This window comes from Onychomys torridus, chromosome 7, assembly GCF_903995425.1.
Source record: "Onychomys torridus chromosome 7, mOncTor1.1, whole genome shotgun sequence".
Lineage (NCBI taxonomy): Eukaryota > Metazoa > Chordata > Mammalia > Rodentia > Cricetidae > Onychomys > Onychomys torridus.
The window spans coordinates 111,627,350-111,652,081 of NC_050449.1; the positions used below are offsets into that span (position 1 = coordinate 111,627,350).

Below are 24,732 nucleotides of genomic sequence, written 5' to 3' on the forward strand. Positions count from 1 at the left end.
CCCAAGTGCTGGGATTAATGGTGGACACCACCACCGCCCAGCAAAAATGGAAATCTCTTAATAATCAGACTTGAGCATTTCTACTTGAAGAATGACAGAGCTCAGAAGTGAAGGCAAGCTAATGTGTTGTTAGTGACTGTTAGTAAGTATATAAACTCAAGAATATTTAAGATACCTTTGGTCTTCGTTAAGCAAAACCTTCTGAATAATGACCTTCATTTCAAGTAGTGAAATGTATAGATAGTAAGCTTCTACCAGAATGGTCCTAACTTCCTATTACTATACCATATACCAGAATGACCCTAATTTCCAGACAAGCCTTCTACTATATCATATGGAACAGAGGACCCTGGTCTTCTCCCTCTAGTCCATCATCAACAGAAATCCATGGGACATTTCCTTCACACATGCTAAGTCTCCTTTAAGGAGAGAAGTAAAGAAATGGGGTGGGGGTGGGGGGTTCCTTGTGGTGAAATGGCAAATATCAATTTTGCCCAAACTGGGACTTTAATGTATTCTTTATGTTCAAATTATGACCAAAAAAGTTCTTAGAAACAACACACACTAAACAAAGTGCCTTGTTATAACATTGTCTTAAGCTAGGAGATAATATGACTTATACCACAAGCTGTAAGTGCTATGCAAAATCGCCATCTCACTCTAGACAGCTGGAAACAGTCACTAACAGGGGTTAGAACTGACTCACCACCAACTGCCATCCAGCCCACCTTGTTATTCTAGGAGACAACAGAGTAACATCTGAGCATACAGCTGACAGATATTTGCTGACTGAGTATATAAAATGCTTTGAAATGACTGAAAATGAAAAATCCACATTTCTATCAACAGAACAGCACCCACTTTAAAAATGCAAAACAAACAACAAAAAACTCCCACAAATTTGTTCTAAGCAACCTAAGAAAACTAAAATTAAACCCTGATGATACCCCCATTTACCTTTTTAGATCTTTCAGAAATGGTAGGTGCTCTCTGTAATATTTTTTCTTGAAGAAATTCTTTATTCTAGAAAATAAAAGTCAGTTATCAGAACCTTTTATTGAACCGAACACTGACACAGAAGTGTCAATCACAATTAATATGTGATAATAAACTGTTTGGTGAGGAGACGAGAACAGCTTTTATCTTTTCACTCTGAAGGCTTGTGTTCAGCACTTCCATCATTTTTCAACTGGAGACAAACCTTCAGTGTGTACTAGAAATCATTTTCTATGAAAAGCTCCCTTTACTGTATGTCCTTTGTTGGCCCTGCATTTCCAAACATACTAATGCCTTATGGTTGGGATATGGGGTATTTATTAGTTTAGAGAGCTCAATTGTTCAGAGTGCTTTTACAATAGGAAAAAAAAAAAAAACTGTTCATGTGTAGGGAGATGTATGACATAGGTGTGTTAAGATAAGATTTCTCATTGAGACTTGGGGCTCATGCATTAGCCTAGTCTTACTAGCCGAAGACTTCCAGGGTCTGTCTGTCCAGGGGAATTATAAGCCAAGTCTCTTTACGATTTCTTTATGGGTTCTGGGGATCAAATTTAGGTCTTCATGCTTGTGTGGAAAGTATCTCACTCCAGCTCCCCAAAATAAGTTATCTTACTTACCAAAAACTGCATACATAATACCTTCAGTAATTATTTTATCTACCATCACTTCTCCAAATGTAACCATCTTAAGAAATGCAACTTATAAACCATGAACACAACTAGTATCATATGAATGCATACACTCAAAAGCTGGAATGCCTACCTTTGCCTTCTGGAAAAACTTGTGCCTCAATAGCTCTGCTGCTGTTGGTCTAAAAGCAGAAAGGAGAATTTTTAGTTTTCAAGCACAACATGAATTTCCATCTTTGAAAATGAGAAACTATTTCCTGAACAGCAAACTAAAAACTCCTCTGTTATTTCATTTTATTTCCCCTGCTAAAAAACAAAAAGCAGGATAACCTTGGTATAGGACACTGAGTAGAACAAAAATTCAAATAGAAATGTGCTAATGACAACTGCAGAATCTTTGAAAAATTCATTAGTAAAATACTGTTTCTAGAAGTCGATTCCTAGGGACTTCCAATGTTTGCTACTTAGCAATATCATTTTCAGGGAGTTAGACAATAACTACCTAAAAGTGTTAGCAAAGCGCAAAAATGCATTTAAACTGGAAAAGAGAAATCAAACATTTTGATTCTTGCTATACAGCAGCCCAACAGGTTTCAATTTAAGGCAACAACAGATTCTTAATTGCTCAATTTCCCTTTAAGGAAAAAAATATTTAAAGTATATTTTCCAAATTTAACCCAAATTCAGTTGTGTTCAGTTATACATTAAAAACTTTTAAAAGAAGATCACTAAGAATAATTTATTCCTCAAAGACCTTACCTAACATTACCACATAATTACCACATAATGCTATCCAATGTTTTTCTCAGAGCTATCTACCCAAGTGCTAAGAACAGTGTTGATTCTGTCTCGTTTTACCCCACTGATGAGGATGGAAGTTTGTACAGAAGCCTGGTAAGCATTTACCTCTGCATACCTCAGTCTGAACAGGGGCTCTTAAACACTGCTATGCACTAGAACATCTGGAAGGTATTTTCAAATCACTACACTAGGCTTTTTGTTGTTGTTTTTCAAGACAGAGTTTCTCTGTGTAGCTTTGGAGCCTGTTCTGGAACTCACTTTGTAGACCAGGCTGGCCTTGAACTCACAGAGATCCGCCTGGCTCTCCCTCCCGAGTGCTGGGATTAAAAGCATGCGCCACCACCGCCTGGCCCTACACTAGGCTTTATTTCACCAAATAAAGCATAATATTTGGGAGTGAGACTGAGGTATCAGTAGTTCTTAAACCTTCCCAGGTAGTTCCAAAGTAAATTTAAGCTTAACAACCAATGCCTCAGAAGATTAATGCAGATTAGGAACAAATGGCCAATGCTATGTAAACTGAAATTAAACAGTGGCATTCTTCATTTGGTAAAGATTTCAATGTTTAATGCTTTCTTTGCCCAGGATAGCATCTTAGTGTTCATTTCCTTCTTCTATTCCATTTCTTTTTTCTAGAGTACAAGTGTGGAAGAGTGAAATGAAAGGATGTGACTACAAAACAAAACAAAACCAAACCACCTTATTCCATGTTCACTCTTGAAGACTAGAACTTGACGAGCTGGAGAACTGGCAGTTACTCTCCCTCACTACTACTTAACTATGGTCTGGCCTCACTCAGGTGATTAGAGGCGCTGGCCTACAGTTCCTCAGCAGGGAATTACTGAGGCTGCATACAAGAGATGCACAGCGGGGAGAAGAGACACCATTTGGAATCTCTAATGTGAGTAGTCAAGGCTTCACAGCTACAAAGTCTGCAGTTCTGTCTTTCCATGAGTAGATTTTTTAAGTGCCCTGTATCCAAGGCTGCCCTCAACCTTGGCTTAACAGCCACAGCTGTCCACTAACTTCTGGTCCTCCTAGTCCCGCCCAAGTGTTAGGATGATGGGCTGTTATTTAAATATTACTTCTCCTCCATTCTCACCAGTCTCTCTTTGGTAAGTCTACACATGTGCACACAAGCATCTGTGTGATGGTGTACACACAGATTGAACACCATTTACTGCAGGTGTGACTTTGCACAAGACTAGTTAACCTCTGATTGCTGTTTCTTCATTTGTAAAACAGAGAAAGCAAAAGTACCATCCTGGTAAGATTACTGTGAAAATTAAATGAGATGGTGTAAGTGCTTTAAATGTTTATGACAGTGCTTAGAGCTTAACCAGTTGATAGTTTTTGTTTTGTTTTCTGCCATTTTTCTGTTTAATGGGTTTACTAGGGGTTGGGTTTTATGTTCTTTGATTTTAAATAACATTTAATTCTAGTTCTCAAATTGGAATACATTTTCTATACTTCCTAGAGATTTAAAAAAATATCTATTTTGAAATAGTTTTGACTTACAAAAGAGTTGAAAAGATGGTACACTATTTCTTCATATCCTTCTCTAGCTTCATAAAGTTAGCCTTTTACATGATCAAATTATAATTATCAAGAAATAACTAAAGCATTAACACTAGGACAATCTTTCTACCTAAAAACTACAGATTTCATTTGGATTTCTTCAGTTTCCCATGGGGCCCTTCTCTGTCAAAGCACCTGCGGTATACCTGTCACATCTAGTCTCCATATCCAATCAATCTCTTCTAATCATCAGGTTTTTCAATTTCTTCTTTGTTGACACTTCTGATAACTACCAGTCAGACATTCCACAGCACGTCTCTCAACCTGGAGCTCTTTACTACTCTCTCATTCTAAACTGCAGTTAGGGAAGGGTGAAGGAGGCTTCACAGGCAATGCACCCTTCTTACTGCGCCACTGCCCCAGGTTCAGTACGCTGTCAATCATCTGGTGAGTGATCTTTCTTCATACCTTATTCAATCAGGAGCAAATTACAGCCCAACCATACAAGGGGAATCCACTGTTTTACATTTTAACTGAACCTTCCCATTCTAGAAGTCTTGCTTGATTCTTTGGGCATAATGAGACTTTTCCTATGGTTTTGATTTATGGTTTTAATTTTAAAGATTTACCATCTTTTCAGCTAGCACTGCATTACTGAAAGACCCTGAAGAACTAAAGCTGTCGTGTCTGCCAACTCTGGTGCATGGTACAGTGCCACCAAGTGTGCTGCAGCTTGAGTGGCCGACAGCAGCTTGAGTGGAGTGCTGTTCCCAGGAGCCAGGAGACCTGGATTCGCTGGTACTCTCTGAGTGCACTTCTGAGACTCTTGCAGCCCAAATGAAGCTGCCTGATAACAGTATTTCAATGCTTAAACCCTAGCAGGTGCAACATATGCATTTAATGTGGAGAGTACAAATTCAGACTCAAGCCATAGAGATAAAGTCAAAACAATGAGGAGAGATGCTGTTGCCTCTTGGCAATGACCAGTTTTTATTCTGTTTATCATCTCATTGAGAAGGGAAGGAGGCTTCTTGTGTGTATATGTGATGTACATAAAGGCAAACATTCATATGTATAAACTAAAAATAAATATACAGTTTATTAAAAAAAAAAAAAAAAAGGAGGAAGATGTTTTCTGATGATCCTATCTCTATATAGGAACTCAGCTGAAATTCTCCTCCAGGTGGACCCAAGGTCCTAATTCCAAAAGTCACAGTACCGGATTCAGAAAGCCAGCCTAGTATGATATTGGAAGGAGCCACGGGATTAGTTCAGGACTCTTCTGTAATTTATGGATTCTTCACTATTTCTGGCACCTAAGAATCTTTTAAGTTTGATGGATTTTTATCTGTTACTTCTAGGTATTCGTAACAAAGGAATTTTTTCTTTTTGTCAGCTAGCTTGGCAGAAACAAAGGTATTCCTATCAATTTTAGCCACTGCTGAGAAACAGAAAAAAAATTCTAAGAACATACACATGAACTTTTCTGCTGTTTTTCTTACCCTTTCTAATATTTCCAACAGTAAATTCTGAAGCCCCATTACATATACTAGACACATGATCAAGGATGTCAAAGTCTTTTATTTTTGTCGACCTTTAGAGAAAACAAAATTAAACAACTTTTAGTACTAAGAAACTTTGTGAAATATACAATAGTCCTGTGGTATCCCAGGAGAACTGTTTCCAGAAAATTGTATCCCTTTGCCAATACCAAAGCTCTGACGCTCAATCCCTTGTATTTACATGGACCAGTATCTGTGCAGAACCCACACAATCCTCCCGCACTTTACACCACCTCCAGCTTAGCTGGAACAGCGCTATCCTGCCAACTCTATGCCAATAGCTGGTATACTGCGTTGCTCAAGGAATGAGGACAAAGAAAAGGCTGATGATGCCGAATGCTGCTATAACTGGATCAGAGTACTTGGATCCACAGGTGGATGAACCTGTAGATGGGGCATGGGGGTGGATATGGGAAGCTGATGTATACAAACACAAACAGAAACCAAGATACAGTAGGGACGCAGCCCCAGTGACAAATGATGAGCTTTAGACTCAAGTTCCACCTTTGAGACTAGAGATTCGAGTGACCTTAAAAACAGAAGGCTCCACTCAGTGATCTCACCTACAAATGCTGTTCAAAGTAACACACACACTAAATACCCTTAGTTAAGAGCCTGCTACTTACCACTGACTGTGTCTAAAGCGGACAAGGAAACTATTTTAAATTTTGTTTACTAAAATCTTTCCAACATGGAAAGTACAATTATTTGGCATGAAATATAAATGTGTATGTTAAAGTTCTTTTGTTATTAAATTGTAAACGGCAGTTATATTTTAAGTGCAAGTTGGAAAAAGAAAAATTTCCCCAGCCCTGGTGGTACATAACTTTAATCCCAATACTTGGGAGGCACAGGCAGGCAGATCTCTGTGAGTTCAAGGCCAGTTTGGTCTACAGAGCAAGTTCCAGGACAGGCTCCAAAGCTACACAGAGAAACCCTGTCTCAAAAAAAAAGAAAGAAAAACTTTCCCATTAACGTGGCATTTTACTAATACAGAATTCACAATATATAATTTCATAGTTAATTTGTTTTTGGTTTTTTGGTTTCTCTGTGTATCCTTGGCTGTCCTAGAACGCACTCTATAGACCAGGCTGGCCTAGAATTCACAGAGCTCCACTTGCTTCTGTCTCTCAAGCCTGGGATTAAAGGTGTGCACTATCACCACCCAGCTCATAATTTCATAGTTTTAAGAAATTAATCAAGATCTGAACCATCAAGATATACAATATACTTAAAAGAACACAGAAATCAACTCAGTCCCTTCCAATCTTGTGGCCTTTATAAATGTTTCCAAAGTTTGTATTTCATTCATTTTAAGAATACACACAGGCTAGAGAGATGGCTCAGCGGTTAAGAGCACTGGCTGCTCTTCCAGAGGACCTGAGTTCAATTCCCAGCAACCACATGGTGGCTCACAACCACTTGTAATGAGATCTGGTGTGCTCCTCTGGCCTGCAGGGACATATGCAGGCAGAATACTGTATACATAATAAGTTAATAAATAAAAAAAAAAGTTTTTAAAAAAATACACACATAATCCCACATATACATACACATGTAAAATTTAGGGTTTCCCACATTGTTTATGTATCAAAAAGAGACACGTCACATTTATCTAATATTTTACCTTTTTTCTGGATCCTTTTGAAGGCACAGTGAAATCATTTTTCTAAATGATTTTCCATACTTTTTCAGCATTTCTTTATCTTGAACACCGGTTTCCAAAGAAGGAGGATCATTCTGGAGTGTCAGCATTAAAACCTGTAAGAATTTTCAGTACAGTATAAATTTCTGAGGGGTTTTTAATATGGATTAAAGCTTCCCAACATACAAGCAGATTTTACTCTCCAGAAGTTGACATCTAGAGGCTGGAGAGATGGCTCAGTGGTAGAGTGTTTGCTGTACTACAAGTAGAAGGACCTGAATTTAACCCTTCAGAATTCATGGAAAAAGTTGGGTGTGGTGATCCATGCCTGTAATCCCAGCTGGAGAGCGGGAGGAGCTCCTTGCAGTTTACTGGCCACCAAGTCTGCCAGACTGTCTAGTTCAGTTTCAGACAGAAACCCTGTCTCAAAATATAAGGTGAAGAGTGACTGACAATAACCTGTGGTCTCTAAAAGCTCACACACAGATATACACGCACACATACACGTTAACGTCTAGGAGGGACTTTAAGGGTTGGGGATATAGCTTAGGGGATATACGTACTTGTCTAGCATGTGTGAGACCCTGAGCCCAACACGAAGCACCACAAGAAATAGTTTGACTGTTTAGAACCCAAGGTTTTCACGTGTACTGGATATCATGTGTGGCTGTTAACTTGTCCAGTACTTGACCTGTTCTCCCTTGACTTTACATAGTGTGGACCCTTTTCTTCCAGAAACTTCTACAGAAATCACCTATTCAGACACGAGTTCACATCCTTCCTGCCTCCCTGCACCCTTGGGCGTCTTAGCTGTTCTGTCACCGGAGTCTACGAGAGGCAGATGAGCAGAGAAACCATGATTGGATAAAGACCAAACCACAGTGAGACCAGGGAGCAGTTCTGTGTTCACAGCACAGAAAGACGACTGTAATCCACCAGCTCAGTCAGAATTCCATGAGGAACTACATAAAGAGCTCAAAGGCTCTGAACCCAAGGAAAAAGAGTTTGTAGATGGTGAAGAAAACATATCATGAACATCTGTAACTTGACTGCACATCCAAAAGTGGTTTACCCTGGGTTTGATCCATACATAACACCAAGTAAAAATGGCTAAGTTGGTAATTTTATTGGAAAGATTATATTTTGTTACAATACACATAAAAAAATCTAGCAAAATAAATAACTATGGGTATGCCTGGCAAATGTCAAAGGCTCGGAAAAATGGGCTGAAGAGATAGATGGGTTGGCAGTTGGAGCACTGAGTGCTCTTCCAGAGGGCCCAGGTTCAACTTCCAGAACCCACATGGCGGCTCACAACTATCTGTAACTTTGGTTCTAGGGGACCCAATGCCTTCACACAACACATACATGCAGACAAAACACCAAAGCACATTAAAAAAAAACAAAACAAAAAACAAAAAAAACTGTGAAAAGTAACTGGGACTTGAGCTGGAGTAATACTTTAAATATGAGCCTCACCTTCATTGGTGGATATTTATGATAAGGAGCTGCCCCTGTGGCCAGTTCAATCGCTGTGATTCCAAAACTCCAGATATCAGCTTTAAAATCATAACCTCGAACCTGAAGGGGTAGGGGGAGGGCAGAAGAGAGAAATGTGCACAACTACTTTAACCAGACTAAAACACTTACAAAAGTTTCTAGTATGTCATGAAAAAGTGTTCATAAACTTTGGCAGATTTATTTTGAGGAGGGGGGGTTTCGTTTTGAGAGGTCTCCCTGTATAGCCCAGGCTAGCCTTGAATTTTTGATTCTCTTGCCTCAGCCTAAGCACTAGGATTGTAAATGTGCACTACCACAATGTGTTCATAAACCTTAAACCAGTAAACTGTTAACTATTATAATCACTTAAAAGAATGTTATAGTCAATTACTAGTAGTGCTTATTAATTCTGCAGGAAAAATAGTCATAAAACAAAAATATGAAACTATCATTAAGTTTGATATAATTAAAAAGTGTGCTCTATTTACAAAACAAACAAAATTAAAGAAACAAACAAAAAAGACAAAATGGGAACCAAGACTTTACACAGCCCTGTCTTTTATTTTCCAAATTCCAGGACACCTGTTTTCTTCTTTTCTTCCTTGTCTTTCCCTCCTTGTCTTTCCTTCCCTTTCTTTCCTGTCTCTCTCCTCCTGGGGTTTTTGTTTTTGTTAATACCCAGTATTTTATCACTATTCCTACAATTGAGAAAAGTTATAAAGGGATTAGGGATTTTTTTTTTATGTCATTGGTATGAATAAGCTATCACATTTCTCACATTTATACTGCCACCATCAAGACTTAAATTCAGTGGTCAATATATGTGCTGTCCTGCCTTCTGGAAAAACAGGAAGGCCTCTAGTGACCCAAAGGCAAGCTCCCTGCATGGACAATATTTCAACATGCTTCTCTACCAAACAGACAAGGGGAAGCCCCTGCTTAAATGAGAAGTAGATTAAACCCCTGCCACACCCTCTATCTCAGGAAAACTAATGAATTCTCATATTCATTCCTATCCCCCCCTTTTCCACAGCCCGTGTCTGTTCTTTCTGTTCCTATGCACAGCCTCTTCTGGCCTTGTGTGGTCTGCAGTGTCCTCCTTCCACAGGCTGTGCAGTAACACATCTGAGACGCTCATACAAACTGCCATACAGTGTTGAAAGATACCTGGAGTCTTGAGAAATAAGGTTGATTGTATATCATTTAGGAATCTTTTACAGGATGGCCAACACCATCCGAGGCAGGTGGATCTCTGAGTTTGAGGACAGCCTGGTCCACAAATCAAGTTCCAGGACAGCAGGGCTGCACAAAGAAAGCCTGTCTTGAAAAACAAAACAAAACACAAAGGAGTAGATGGCCTAGAGGCCAGAGGAGCAGTCTGAGGATCAGGAGAAAATGGAAGAAGGAAATGAGGCTGGAGCATGAATAATCTCAAGCACCATGAGGAAGAAGAGAGACGCACTCAGAAATACGCACTGGGAGTAAGAGTGTTCACTGGATATGGTGAGACAAGGACAAGAGACTGCGGTGGGTGGTCTGAGGTGCAGTGGGAAGTGCAAACGAGCCCCAGCAAGAAAACTATAAGCTAAACAACCAGGGCATTTTGTCTGTACTAAAATAGGTATTTTTAATAGTTTTATTTTCTTACTACTTGATTATATTTGGTATAGTCTTAAGTTTCTGATGTCCTATGTAAAGATCTATTTTTTGTTTGTTTGTTTGCTTTGTACTGTGATACTATCTTTCCTTATACCAAGGTCGTAACCAATCAATGGAAACACACATTTCATGCAGCCAACCTTGTATATTGAACAAATATAAACACTATTGAGGTTTCCTAACAAAATCCTAAACCATTTCAAAAAGATAAAACTCACAGTACCTGCTCCATAACTTCGGGTGCCATCCAGCATGGGGTGCCGACAAATGTCTTCCGCACTTTATTTCTGGTAATGTCACCACCAGTCGCTAAAAAAGCACTAACACCGAAGTCTGGAACACAAGAGACGGCATTTGTTATAGTTTGAAGAGGAAGGAGCTCCCACAGGCTCATGAATTTGGGCTCGTTGCCAACTGCTGGGCTTTGAGAAGTGATAGCTTCTGAGAGTTCCATATAACCAACAGATTGACCCCTGTAGAGTCAGAATATGACAGCACTTGGGGAGATGATGTCAAGGTGGAGCCTACTAGGAGGAAATGGGTCAATGTTCCGCAAAGACCCTTCTTGCTGCTCTCAGCTTCCGGGTAGTCATGAACAGCTCCCTGCTCAGACATGCTCTTACTCTGCCTCCCTCAGGGTGAGGTTAGGACTCAAATCAAAGGGTCTAATGAGCCCTGGATTGAAACCCATGAACCCACAGATTCAGAGAAAATATTTGAAACCACAACTGTAAAAGTATTAATATCCAGAATATACAAACAAAAAACAAAAATAACAAAAAAAAAAAAAAAACTACATTCCAAGACTAAAGAGTCAGAAGCCAATATAGGCTACAAAGAGATTTTTGTCTATAATAATAATAATAATAATAATAATAATAATAATAATAATAATAGTAACAACAACAACAACAATAATAATTCTACAATTCGCCAGGTGGTGGTGCACACCTTTAATCCCAGCACTCGGGAGGCAGAGCCAGGAGGATCTCTATGAGTCTGAGGCCAGCCCAGTCTACAGAGTGAGATCCAGGACAGACACCAAAACTACGCAGAAAATCCCTGTCTCAAAAAACAAAACAAAAACAAACAAACAAAATTCAGCAACAACAAAAATCACATTTAAGAAAAAGGCAAAGGACTTCACCAAAGAAAAGCAAATGGATAACATAAACATGAAAAGATGCTCAACATAGCTGATCACTAGGCAAGTATAATCCAAACCATAAGACAGACATTAAACTAGCAGGAGGACCTAAGTCTGGATCCCCAGCACCCATACAAATACCAGACAGGCATAGTAGCCGCTTATATGAGTGCTCAGGATGCAGGGACAAAAGGCCTCAGAGGCAAAGTATCAACAAATGTGAAACCACATACCTGCATGCATTCATGCATGACACACACACACACTCCAACCAAAGGAAAGTAAGTCATGGTAATCATTACCTGCGATCTGTACAGAGCCATCTTCTCCTAGGAGAATGTTTCCAGCTTTCACATCTCTTCAAGGAAAAAAAAACACCATCAACATTTGTTCTTTAAAATAGCACTATTTAAGAGGCAACTGTTTATTTACAAAATATTAACACCATTTAAATATTTTGTTTTATATTAGAGTATTAAAGTCAATAGTAATTTTAACTATTTATATTATAATCCAAACATTAAAAAGAAAACTATACTACCTAGAAAACTTAAGCTCATTAAATATTCTTTTTTTCCCTTTTCTTTTCTTTTTCTTCCTTTTTCTTTTCTGAGGCAGGGTTTCTCTATGTAGCTTTGGAGTCTGTCCTGGAACTCACTCTGTAGACCAGGCTGGCCTCAAACTCACAGAGATCTGCCTGGCTCTGCATCCAAAGTGCTGGGATTAAAGGCTTGTGCCACTGGCCCGGCTCATTAAATATTCTTGACTGGGATTATAATGGCCAAAGAAAGTAACCCTTATCTGTCCTCACCTAATTCTTTTTGCTGAAACATAAAATCTTTCCCCATACAAACTATATGCTAAAAAACAATGGAACATTCTCTTCCAAGTTCCTCAACCCTCAGTTCTCACTTTCTAAATGATTAATGAGTACATATTTGGAAACAGATTCTATTGTACACTTACAAAATAAAACGAAATTACTCAGAACTGGATATTTTTTCACTGTGAATCACATGTAACAATTCTAGTAAAATTGGGATACATGTTTGTTATCTAAAAAAAATAAAAAATGCCAAGTATAGTGGGATACAGCTTGAATCCCAGCACTCTAGACAGTAGTAAATTGTACATAACCCTGTCTTTTATTTTCCAAATTCTATGAAACTTTTTTGGTCATAGTTTTGGGTAAAAACTAAGGGAATCTGAATAGGCTCTGTGTATGTGAGGGGTGCCGTAAAGAAACCTTCATGGTACTATGACTGGAGGTGCATTATTGTTGGTAAGAGAGAGAACAGTCAGAGGCACCTGGAAGAATCCGGAGCAGAGAGAAAAAGAAACAGACTGGACATGGCCAGTAGATCTGAGACTATCCTGGTCTACATAGAGCATTGCAGGCCAGCCAGACCCTGTCTCAAAAAACACAAAACAAATTTTGATGTTTTATAAAGGAACACACGAAGAAAGAGAAAGCAACTCAGCATGGCAATTCTTTTTGTAAAAAACAGTGCACCAAAACCCAAACTAGGCTAGCAAGTACATTCAGCCAAGATTGCTTCCATCTTTTATCCCTGACATTAGTGATGACTATGTCTCACCCATTGGTGGGAGCTACACTTTATACTCTAACTTGACTAGCTAATTGATGGTTCAAGAAAAGTGAATCCTTTCAGGCTTACTACCTTTGGTAGAAAAGAACCTTAACTACCTTTGGTAAGAAAAGAGTTTCTCTTAAACCCAACGAAGAAGAGTACAATTCTACCACTACTTCCTCCACCCTCTTTCCTACCTGTCCTGTAGTACTTGCAGAGTTTACTAGATGGCTGTACTTCTAAGTCTCCCCATTTCACCATAAGCTATATGTGATCTGCATAATAATGCATTACCTCTTGCATCTGCAGTAATCAATCATCCAATCATCAAATAGACTGAATAAACTACATAGAAGACTACAGGAAGATAAGGCTCAAATCAGTTGCCAAAGCATGCACATAACATACTTCCTTATGAGCCAATCTGGAGTCTGCCTGAAGGCCTAGCCACAGGTGCTGTCAGAGGTCGTAATTGTGCCTAGCCAATGAGGAGCAAGCATGCAATGGGAGGAAGGTATATAAGGCTTTCCTCATTACTGAATAAGTGAGTCTGCTGTTGGCCTTTCATATGACTCCCAGTGCCTGTGTCATTGATGCCACACCTTCTCACCACCTCCCTCAAAAGAACCCTTAGGACCCAGCAACAGAGGACTACCTACCTGGGTTTGTTTTTCCCTCACAAGTATGAGGAGGGACATGGCAAGAGGGGTTGAAAATTAAATACTAACCAAAGTTGCCTCCAACCCATTTCTACCACCTACATTCTGTTTCAAATGTTAGAGTTATAAACTAAATATACTGTATTCAAAAAATAGGAATGACCTAATTATTCATCAGTGGATTGTTATAGAATATTAGTTTAAGATGTGTTACAATTGTTTATGCTGTGGAATATGTGTTTAATGAAGCAAAGATATGCTGCACTCTTTTATGTTGCATTTGATAACTCTGTGAAGCTGTGTCACTTTGTCTAAAACACCTGATTAGTCTAATAAAGAGCTGACCAGCCAGGCGAGCCAGGAGAAAAGGATAGGCAGGGCTGGTGGGCAGAGAGAATAATAAATAGAAAAAGGGAAGAGAAGGAACAAGAAAAAGGAGGAGGACATCAGGGGCCAACCACCCAGCCACACAGCCAGCCACAGAGTAAGAAGAAAAGAAAGATATACAGAATTAGAGAAAGGTGCAAGCCCAGAGACAGAAGGTAGACAGGGTAATTTAAGAAAAGCTGGCTAGAAACAAGCAAAGCGAATGTCGGGTATTCATAAGTAAGAGTCTCTGTTATTTATCTGGGAGCTGGGTGGTAGGCCCCCAAAGAGCAAAGAGCAAAATAAATAAATAAATAGAAGTAACTACAGTAGGTCACCAGTGAAGAATCTATTTGTATATGCCAGTGAATATATAAGCTTATAGAAAATAACCCAAATATAATCTTGTTTCTTCATTTATTTATAAAATGTATATGCGGGTTTTGTCTGAATGTATGCATGTGTACCATGTGTTTGCCTGGTACTCAAGAAGGTTGGAAGAGGGCACTGGAACCCATGGAAGTGAAGTCAGAGATGGTCGTGAGCCTCCATGTAGATGCTGGAAACTGAACCTATACCCTCTACAAGAATAGTCAGTGCTCTTGACCACTAAACTGATTCTCCAGCCCTTCTTGTCTTTGTTTAGTTTTGAAGAGTTTTACTGTGTAACCCAAGCTAGTCTTTATCTCATGATCCGGCTGCCTCAGTAACCCAAGTATGTGGAATTATAGGTGTGCTTTAAATATATTCTGGAGAGGGAAGAGAAAAGCTTCATATAATGTAACATTTTGCTTAAAAAACAGAATAGTGCTGGGCAGTGGTGGCACATGCCTTTAACCCCAGCACTCAGGAAGCAGAGGCAGGTTTTGAGTTTGAGGCCAGCCTGGTCTATAGAGTGAATTCCAGGACAGGACAGGGCTACACAGAGAAACTCTGTCTTAGAAAAACCAAAGGGAGAAGAAAACAGAACAACCCCATAGACTCAGGCATGTGAATGCTTGATCGAGTGGACTATTAGGTGTCTTGCAGATTCGGTGTGGCCTTAATGAGGCAGTGTGTCACTGTGGAGTGGGCTCTGAGGTCTCAGATGCTCAAACTAGGCCTAATGTCACTTTCACTTCTGCTGCCTGTGGATCCAGATGCAGAATTCTCAGCTCCTTCTCCAGCACCATGTCTACCTGTGTGCCCCCATGTTTTCTACTGATAATAATGGACTAAACCTCTGAAACTATAAGCTAGTCCCAATTAAAAGTGTTCCTTTATTAAAGTTGTCATGGTCATGGTGTCTCAACACAGCAATAGAAACCCTAATTAAGACATCAACTAAGAACCATCATATTCTGGAACCGGTGACTCAGTGCTTACGACCCAGTCTAGTCATAACTAACGGCCAATGCCATATGTTTCCACTGTAGCCACTGTCTGTATTTTCCCTACGTGCATGCTCCATACCCCTTTTAAATAAAGCCCACCATCACAACCTGGTCTGTCTCTGTTCTCCATCCCCACTCAGAGGCAGCCATTTTGTGGCCACCCCTCCCCCCAGTAAATCTCTTGCCTGAGATCTCTTGCATGGTGTGATTTTTGTGGCATCCCTTGACCCTGATCACCAAGATGCTCTTTCGTCACAAAACCCTTTCAGTCAGCCTGAGCACAGGGATACAAATCTTTGAGCCTAGTCATCAGGAAGCAGAGGCAGGTAGATCTCTGTGAGTTCAAGGCTAGCCTGCTCTATACAGCAAGTTCCAGGCCAGTCAGGGCTGTATACTGAGACCTTGTCTCAATGCAGGGGGTGGGGGGTGGGGGGGAAGACCTGAAAAGTCTAGAGAGGCAGACAGGTAGGAAACCTGACATACAGACCTACAGTAACAACTGCCCTGGACACACAGGAGAAAAGCCAACTACTAAACATCTACGTCTGCTTCCCAATTCAACCTTCTCCTAGACCTGACTAAAAACTAGTGTATTTCATTACTACTTACAGAAATCTACACTACTCAGGACTTCTTCTGGCTGCTCTGAGAGCACTGGTTCTCAACCTGTGAGTCACAACTGCTTGGGCGGCGCTTGGGGGGGGGTGTCAAACAAGCTTTCACAAGAGTCTCCTAAGATCAACATAAAACACAAACATTCACCTTACATAACATTTACATTATGTAACAGTAGCAAAATTACAGTATGAAGTACCAATGAAAATAATTGTATGGTTAGGGTCACCATGACACGAAAAACTGTATTAAAGGGTCACAGCAGTAAGAAGGTTGAGAAGCACTGACTCAGAATCACCTGGGGAGCCTTTAGAAATCCCAATGCCCAGACTTTATCCCAAACCAATGAAATGAATTCTAGAGTTTCCCTTGAGACTCTGCTGTCTGGACTGGGGGTCAGGGCTGGAGAAATGGCTCAACTACTGAGAGCACTTGCTGACCTTCCACAGGCCCAAACATAGCCCCAGTACCAAGGACCTCAGTCCAGGGGTCAGCACCCTTCTGGCTGTCACAGAGACACGACAGACACTCATACACATGAATAAAAATAACCGCTAAAACATTTTTTAAAAACATAATGGTCTAAAAAAATAAGAAATAAAAAATAAATAAAAGAAAAATTAACAGTCCATGATTTGTAACATATGTGAAAAAATATATCATTCTAAATAATACAGAAAGCTATACATAGAAAGCAGGGGCATCTGTAGGTGTAACAGAGGAATCAGATACCTTTTCCTAGTACTCTGCAGGGCACAAAGGTATATATGGGAAGACACAGGGAAAGAGACAGAAAGACAGACTCAAAGAAAACCGAGGCAGAGAGAAATTTTTTTGAATGAATGTATTCTCTATCTGTTAAGATTATGCTTCAAAAGTGAAAGAAAAAAATTTTTTCCCAAAAAGAAATTTAAGAATATCTGTAGTCAGTAGAGCTCTTGCAAGAAATAAATGTTAGAAGTATTTCAGAAAACCCTAGAAGGCTCACAAGCCAGCAGTGAATAAGAGAAAGCCCTATTAAAAACACGCTTGCAGGCAAGGAGTGACACCCTAGATGTCCACAGACCCCAAAGAGATGTGCCTGAAACACACACACACACACACACACACACACACACACACACACACACACACTTTAAAAAATGTTCTTCAGAGAGAAAAATTATATAGGTCAGAAACTCAAGCCTACATTAAGAAAGAAGAGTGTCCATGTGGAGCTCACCCACACAGAACTTTAGCCTGCCTTATTCTGCATGACTGTACATCGAGCTGTTCCATGCAACATTCCTCTGAAAGTGATCTGAAAGTAGGTTGGTCACAGCAGGTAACCTGTACCAGCCTTAGAATGCTAGGTTCAATGTCAGCACCAGAAAAAAGGTTACTACTCCTTAAAAAGTCATGTGAAATTTCTCAGAACTGGGGGGGGGGGGGGGGTGGTTTCTTTCCCTCAGAGAATATCTTTGAAGTGTGGGGCTCCTGTTTTTAGGATAATCTCATGGAAGAAATCTACAAAATCTAAGAGTAGGTCTATTTGAAAAATCTTAAAAATCATCCTCACCACTGCACATATTTGATGAAAACAATCACTTCAGTGCTCTGGAAATTTACCTTAGACACATGCTTGGAAAACTGAGTCTTATCAGATAGAAAAGGGGACCCTAGGTGTTCAGGTCCAGGACCAGATCACGTTCCGTCTGTGTGGCAGTTCTACTAGGGCACACAGACCACTATGGATGAAAGTTCCTAGAAAGAAGCTACACCTTGTACTCAAGTTTCCACAAGGCTGGTTATCTGATTACAACTTCAAAGACTGTGGAGAGGTCAGAATGTTGTAGGTCCAAAGCAACTCAAGTTTATCTTGGGCTATCTTCAGCCCCCCCATTAGCCTGTTCCACCCTATCCACCCCTGCTTGATCTAACATTCTGCTATCAGGTATGCCTTTTGAAATGTATTGACTTAGCAGAGCATTAGCTCCCACCAACCACAGCCTAGAACTTCATCACACAGCATTGGAGACTGGAGAAGAGGTTTCTGCCTTAGCTGTAATCACCTACCTGATGTTTCCACCAACGTAGTCAAAAGGTGTCTTGATTTATGACCTTTGTGTCTATGAAATTGCTATCTCATTGGAACATGGAATTTGGGTAGCCTAATTCTGTGTTCCTGGGCCATGGGCACTCACATTTAGTTAGCTCCAAAATAAATAGTTTCTTATCCCCTCTGAGGCGATAACTATTTCTGTGTGGTCCACCTCATGCTGAGTGGTCCATCTCTAGCCAGAGATACTGGGATTCATCTGAGCAGAAGTGGTGGGCAGCACCCTACACACAGTGACACTACTAACAGAGGCCACCTTCTGAGGGCTGCATCAGGAGAGGATAAACACTAACTACCACCACCCAGCTCATAATTTCATAGTTTTAAGAAATTAATCAAGATCTGAACCATCAAGATATACAATATACTTAAAAGAACACAGAAATCAATTCAGTCTCTTCCAATCTTGTGGCCTTTATAAATGGGGCTTACACGAAATATATCCTGTGTCTACCAATGAGTCTTCAGGTAGCAGCACTAGGTCCAGATTATGCTGACTATAGAAAAAGGAAAACTTTAAAGCTCTAATTAAAAAGTAGTATTTAATGAGGAACTTTGCAATAATTTAGAAAAATACTTAAGATATAAAATAAAATGAGAAGAGCCATAGACAGTGTGCACATGGGGGCATATACCTGTAATCCCAGTATTTGGAAGGAGAAGGCAAAAGGATCAGGAGTTAAAGGCCAGCCTGGGCAAGTCAGCAAGACTTTTAAAAGCTGGTGTTTATGTTGTTGTTTTTATTTTTACAGGTTAGAAATATACAGATCTGTGGTAGAGCACTTGCCTAGCATGCACAAGAATCTGAGTTCAATCCCTAGCACCCCAAAATTTAGATAAAATTATATAAATACCATTCTCATAAGTACTTTAGGAAACAGAAAAGAAAATAGAAAGCAATCTTTCAAACATTACTAGTGATTGTCTTCTTGGCAAAAATCAAATTGTTCTGTTTTTTTCATTTTCCAATTTGACTAAAACACTTACATTTGCTTGTTCTTTGAGACAGAGCCTTACTATGCAACCCTGGCTGCCCCAAACTCACTATGTAGACCAGGCTGGCTGTAAACTCAGAGATCCACCTGCCTCCTCTGCCTCTGAATACCGATATTTATCAGGCTTACTTTTTGTTTCGTTTTGAAAATTTATTACTTTCTTAATATTTTTGGGTTGTATAATTCAAACTATAATCAGCAAAACAAACTGAAGCTGGTAATATAAAAGCACAGGGCTTGGCATGAAACATTCTTAACGGAAGGAAACTGTCCTCAGTCAGGCACAGGGTACACCAACACAACCTAGAAAGGAGAAAGGGCAGCCCTTCACGAACCTGTGGATCTGCCCATTCTTATGCAGATATTCCAATCCCTCTAAGACTTCACGCAGGATTGTAGCAATGGTCGGCTCATCTAGGACTCCACTTTTGTGCTCCCCTTTTGCCACAATATGCTTAATAATATCCAGAACAGAACCTGAAAACAGGAAACATAACCCAATAAAAATTTTAATTCATTCAATTATTCAGCTCTAGTTTGGAATCAAACCACATTAGAACATCTACATAAATTATGTAAGAAAGAAATGAAAAAGAATCAAATAATAGCTCTCTAATGAGAACTTGGAAGGGTTAATGTAGGATTTTAGTCATTTCTGAAGAAGCCCTGGGTGAACCACACCAATCAAAAACATTCTAATATAAGACATCACAAACCGCCTAGCGTGGTGGTGCACGCCTTTAATCCCAGTACTCAGGAGGCAGAGAAGGCGGATCCCTGTGAGTTCGAAGACAGCCTGGTCTACAGAGTGAGTTCCAGAATAGGCTCCAAAGCTACACAGAGAAACCATCTCAAGAAACAAAACAAGCCGGGCGGTGGTGGCACACGCCTGTAATCCCAGCACTCGGGAGGCAGAGGCAGGCGGATCTCTGTGAGTTCAAGGCCAGCCTGGTCTACAGAGCTAGTCCAGGACAGGCTCCAAAGCTACAGAGAACCCTGTCTCGAAAAACCAAAACCAAACAAAACCAAACAAGAAACAAATCACAAACCAAAGCAGTTTTCAGCCCAGACTAGATTGCACAGTATTTTATAACTAACTTGTAGAAATACAAGTCAAATCAATGAAGAAATACATGAAAAGTAAAAATCACATTTGTAACTGTGATGGCTATTCTTGGTTGTCAACTAATCTGTAAATAACTAAAACCCCAAAATGGAGGGCACACCTGTTAGGGATTTTTGCTTAATTTGAAGTAGGAAGAGCTACTTCTAAATCTACCACCAACTAAGACATCCATCTTTGTGGATTCTAGGGCCTTCTGTTCACAGGTAGCCATTGTTGGATTACCTGGACCACAGTCTGTAAACATACATCCGCTTTTTATTGAGAGATTCATTCTATCAATTCTGTTGCTCTAGAGAACCCTGAATAATATTAGTAATCAAGTCAGATTAAAAGCCATAATTCTAGGGTAACAAATACATAAATGAAACAGATAAGGCAAAGGCAAACATGGGAATAGCAGCAATTTCAGTTCTTCCTTAAGTAATGCCCAGATGTCTCATCAATCCAATTCCTCTCAGGATAGAAGATGCTACTCCTACTAAACAAAGGAGCAGGAAGAACAAACTCCTACACATCAGTTAAAACCACAGAACACTGACAATCAAAACTACTTACACTCAAAAAAAAATGTTGACAGACTCATAAAAATACATAGAAATAACTCCACTGCCCAGCAGTGGCAACTGATTAAGGAGAACACCTTAAGCCTGAATAAGGAAAGAACATAGGAGAGATCAGAAGAGGGCAATGATATTCTTGGAAAGAAAGTACACTACAGAATAGACAGGTGAATCACTGAGTTCCAGGCCAGCCAGACAACACAGTGTGATCCAACCTTAGAAGAAAAAGGAAAGCAATCCCCACCTGGAGTTCTAGCACCAATGCCTTAAAGAGGAGAGGAGGAGTGGGAAGACTGAGGACGAGAGAACTGCTTGCAGTTCTGTCCTCTCAACTCTCCTTCGGGAAGCCAGCGCACCACCGCTCAGGACTTCCAGCAGGAGACAGGTCTTTTATTCTCTCTAGAGTTAAGGAGCCAGAGAGGTTCCAAACTCCATACCAATTTACTTCAGAGATGATAGGCACTGAACAAACTCCTTGTGGAGTTTGCCTTCATTGTGGGCTAAGAAACTGCTTGCCTTTGACTGCTGACAATGTGCTATGCAGACTGGACATGCAGGACCCAGAGGAAAGTGACCAGTGAAGTTTGCCAAACAAGGCAAGATGGTCCTTGTGGGTTCCTGCTTCACAGAAAAAACTGCCGGATACTCTTCAGGACACAGAGGAAAGTGACCACTGAACTTTGCCAAAACAAGGCAAGACAGTCCAAAATTCCTGCTTCACTGAAAAGTCTGCCAGATTCTTTGGACCTGTAGGCTGAAGATGGATGCTATAACATTGCAGAGGAACTTTGAGTGACTGTCCAGGCAGCCAAATGTCTCTGTTGTTAGATAGCATTACATCCATCTGTGTCTTTGATGGAATTGAAAACTAGATAGTTATAGTTGCAGGTTTTCTTAGTTATGATAGAAAGAAAGTTAGGTGTAAAATTCTGATTCACTAAGATAGGACAGATAATGCATTATTTTCTTTGAATATGCTAGCTACAAATAGAATATTGTAAATGTAATTCCTACTTAATAACTGTTTTGTTGTATGTAGTTTTACTATGTTAAAGTTAAAGCCTTTCTTTTATTTAGACAAAAAGGGGAAATGGTGTAGAATGTTATTTTAAAGTGCGTTACTTTTGTATAGTGATATTTTATTTGTATTGAAATGTGATTTTATTTGTATGTTAATAAAGTTGCCTTGAGGTCAGAGCAAGCCAGAGCAGAAGCTGGGTGGTAGTGGTGCATGCCTTTAATCCCAGCACTTGGGAGGCAGAGCTAGGTAGATCTCTGTGTGTTCAAGGACACAGCCAGCATGGCAGACACACGCCTTTAATCTCAATACCAACCATAGAAGACCTGGAGGTCTGTACAAACAGGCAGTGATGAGGTCATGTGGCTGGGTTTACAACCAATGAGAAAACAGAACAGAAAGTCTATATAAAAGACAGGACACACAGAAGTAGGTCTCTTGCGGACAGGAAGGACAGCAGAAGCAGTGAAGGGTAAGGTTTTCCGCTCTTGCTCTGACCTCGTGGTTTTTAACTCTGCAATTGGTTCTGTGTTTCTTATTTAACAAGATGGTTACGTCTACACTTTTGTTTATGTTGCACTTGTTTAACTCTGTGAAGCTGTGTTCCTTTGCCTGTCTAAAACACCTGATGGTCTAATAAAATACTGAACAGCCAATAGCAAGGCAAGAGAAAGGATAGGCAGGGCTAGCAAGCAGAAAGAAAGAATATAAAGGAGAAATTTGGGAGGAGAAATCTAGGAGCCAGAGAAGGAAGAGGACTCCAGGGGCCAGTCACCCAGCTACACAGCAAGCCACAGAGTAAGAATAAGATTTACAGAAGTAAGAAGCGGAAAAACCCCAGAGGTAAAAGATAGACAGGATAATTTAAGTTAAGGAAAGTTGGCAGGTAAGAAGAAAAGCAAAGGCCAGACATTTATAAGTAAGAATAAGCCTCCATGTGTGATTTATTTGGGAGCTGGGTGGCGGGCCCCCCAAAAGAGTAAAAGAAAAAAACAACAACAATCAAGGTTACACAGAAGTTCTCATGTCAACTAAAAGAAGGGTGAAGGTAAAACACAATAAGCAAAAAGAGACTAACAATTATCACTGGACAACTCAATTAACCCAATTAACTAAAGAAAAGTAGGGTTTGGGACAGTTGTAGGAGTGTGTACTATGTTATGTCCTTAACCACAATCTGCAAGAAATGTTATATAGGAAAAATTCAATTTTTAAACTTTGACATGCAAGCTAGTAAAAAAAAAAAAAAAAAAAAAAAAAAAAAAAAATCAAAGGAAAAAGAAAGCAAAAGACCCCAGACTCCATAAATTGTCCTTATATAACTATGAGCCCCAGAAGTTGCATTTCAAAAGACATTTAATATCATTAAACCCCAGGCACTGCAGGCTGGGGTTCAGCTCAGCTGACAAAGTCTAGCAGGTATGATCCCTAGCACTGCACAAACCAAGTCCCTGCAACCCAAGCATTCAGGAGGTATACTAATTAATAATTAATTAATTAATAGGGTTCAAGATCATCTTCAATACACAGCAAGTTAGAAGAGGCCAACCTTAAACTATAGGAAAACCTATCTCAAAAAGAAATTTTACAAGAAAAAATAAATAAAACAATTATTTTTTTAGAATAAAGCAAATAAAATACTGAAAAATGATATTTACTACAAATTTTGTAACAAAACAAGAAGTTAAAAATATAGCTCTTTTACTCCCTAAAATAATCTGTGTGCCATCACGGCTTGAGCACAGAACGATATATATATATATATATATATATATATATATATATATATATATATATATATATATATACACACACACACACACACACACACACACACACACACACACATATCAAACAACAATGTGTTGTGGAATATTAGTTTAAGGTGTGTTACATTTGTTTGTGCTGTGAAATATGTGTTTAATGATGCAAAGATGTGTTGCACTCTTTTATGTTGCATTTGTTTAACTCTGTGAAGATGTGTTACTTAACCTGCCTAAAATACCTGACTGGTTTAATGAACAGCAGAATGGCCAATAGCTAGGCAGGAAAAAGGAAAGGTGAGGCTGACATGCAGAGAGATTAAATAGGAGAAATCTAGAGGAGGAAGACAAGGATCTAGAAAAAGGAGAAGTAGAGGAGGATGCCAGAGGACAGCCACCCAGCTGGCCAAAGAGTAAGATGTAAAGAAAAGTATTTAGAAAGGTAAAAGCCCAGAGGCAAAAGGTAGACAAGATAATTTAAGAAAAGCTGCTTAGAAATAAGCCAAGCTAAGGCCAGGCATTCATTAATAATAAGAGTAAGTCTCCATGTATTTATTTGGGAGCTAGGTGGCAGGCTCCCAAAGAGCAAAGAGTTAAAAAAAAAAAAAAAAAGCCAACTATAGCAACACAAAGCCCTAATCATCCAAGGAAATCACTGCTAATTATCAAAATAATATTGCCAAGAGATGGCTCAGTAGTTAAGAGCACTTGTTGCTCTTGCAGAGAACCTAGCTTCAGTTCCCAGTACCCACATGCTGGTTCATAACTGTCCGAAACTCCAGTTCCAGGTGATCCAATGCCCACTTCTGACTTCTGTGGGTAATGCATACACACGGTATACCACATACACATAAATACATCTAATAAAAATTAAAAATTTTAACCATTTGTTAAAAAAATATGGACAAAGAATAAAGCAACTACTAACTTAAGATTCCTATAAAATCTGTCACTTAACCAAATGAATTAATCTACATATTACTTTCCGCATTTTGCTTTTATAAAAAAATCCTTTTTAAAAACAAAAATAAACTCATGTAAAAACTTAGCTATTATTCTCTCTCTTTCTCTTATAGGGTTGAGGACTGAGCCAGGGCCTTGCCCATG

The 24,732-nt window shown here is 39.5% G+C and overlaps 1 protein-coding gene across 2 annotated transcripts in view; it reads right to left on the reverse strand.

Annotated features, from left to right (window-relative positions):
- The window catches only part of Oxsr1 (oxidative stress responsive kinase 1), an 87,136-nt gene that overhangs the window by 20,394 nt on the left and 42,010 nt on the right, over positions 1-24,732 (reverse strand). For both annotated transcript variants that reach the window (XM_036194401.1, XM_036194402.1), the window contains exons 4-10: positions 19,494-19,635; positions 11,763-11,818; positions 10,537-10,646; positions 8,634-8,735; positions 7,137-7,270; positions 1,762-1,810; positions 958-1,023 (exon numbers count right to left, since the gene is read on the reverse strand). In XM_036194401.1, coding sequence (XP_036050294.1) covers positions 958-1,023; positions 1,762-1,810; positions 7,137-7,270; positions 8,634-8,735; positions 10,537-10,646; positions 11,763-11,818; positions 19,494-19,635 — 659 coding nt within the window. The remainder of the gene's footprint in view (positions 1-957; positions 1,024-1,761; positions 1,811-7,136; positions 7,271-8,633; positions 8,736-10,536; positions 10,647-11,762; positions 11,819-19,493; positions 19,636-24,732) is intronic.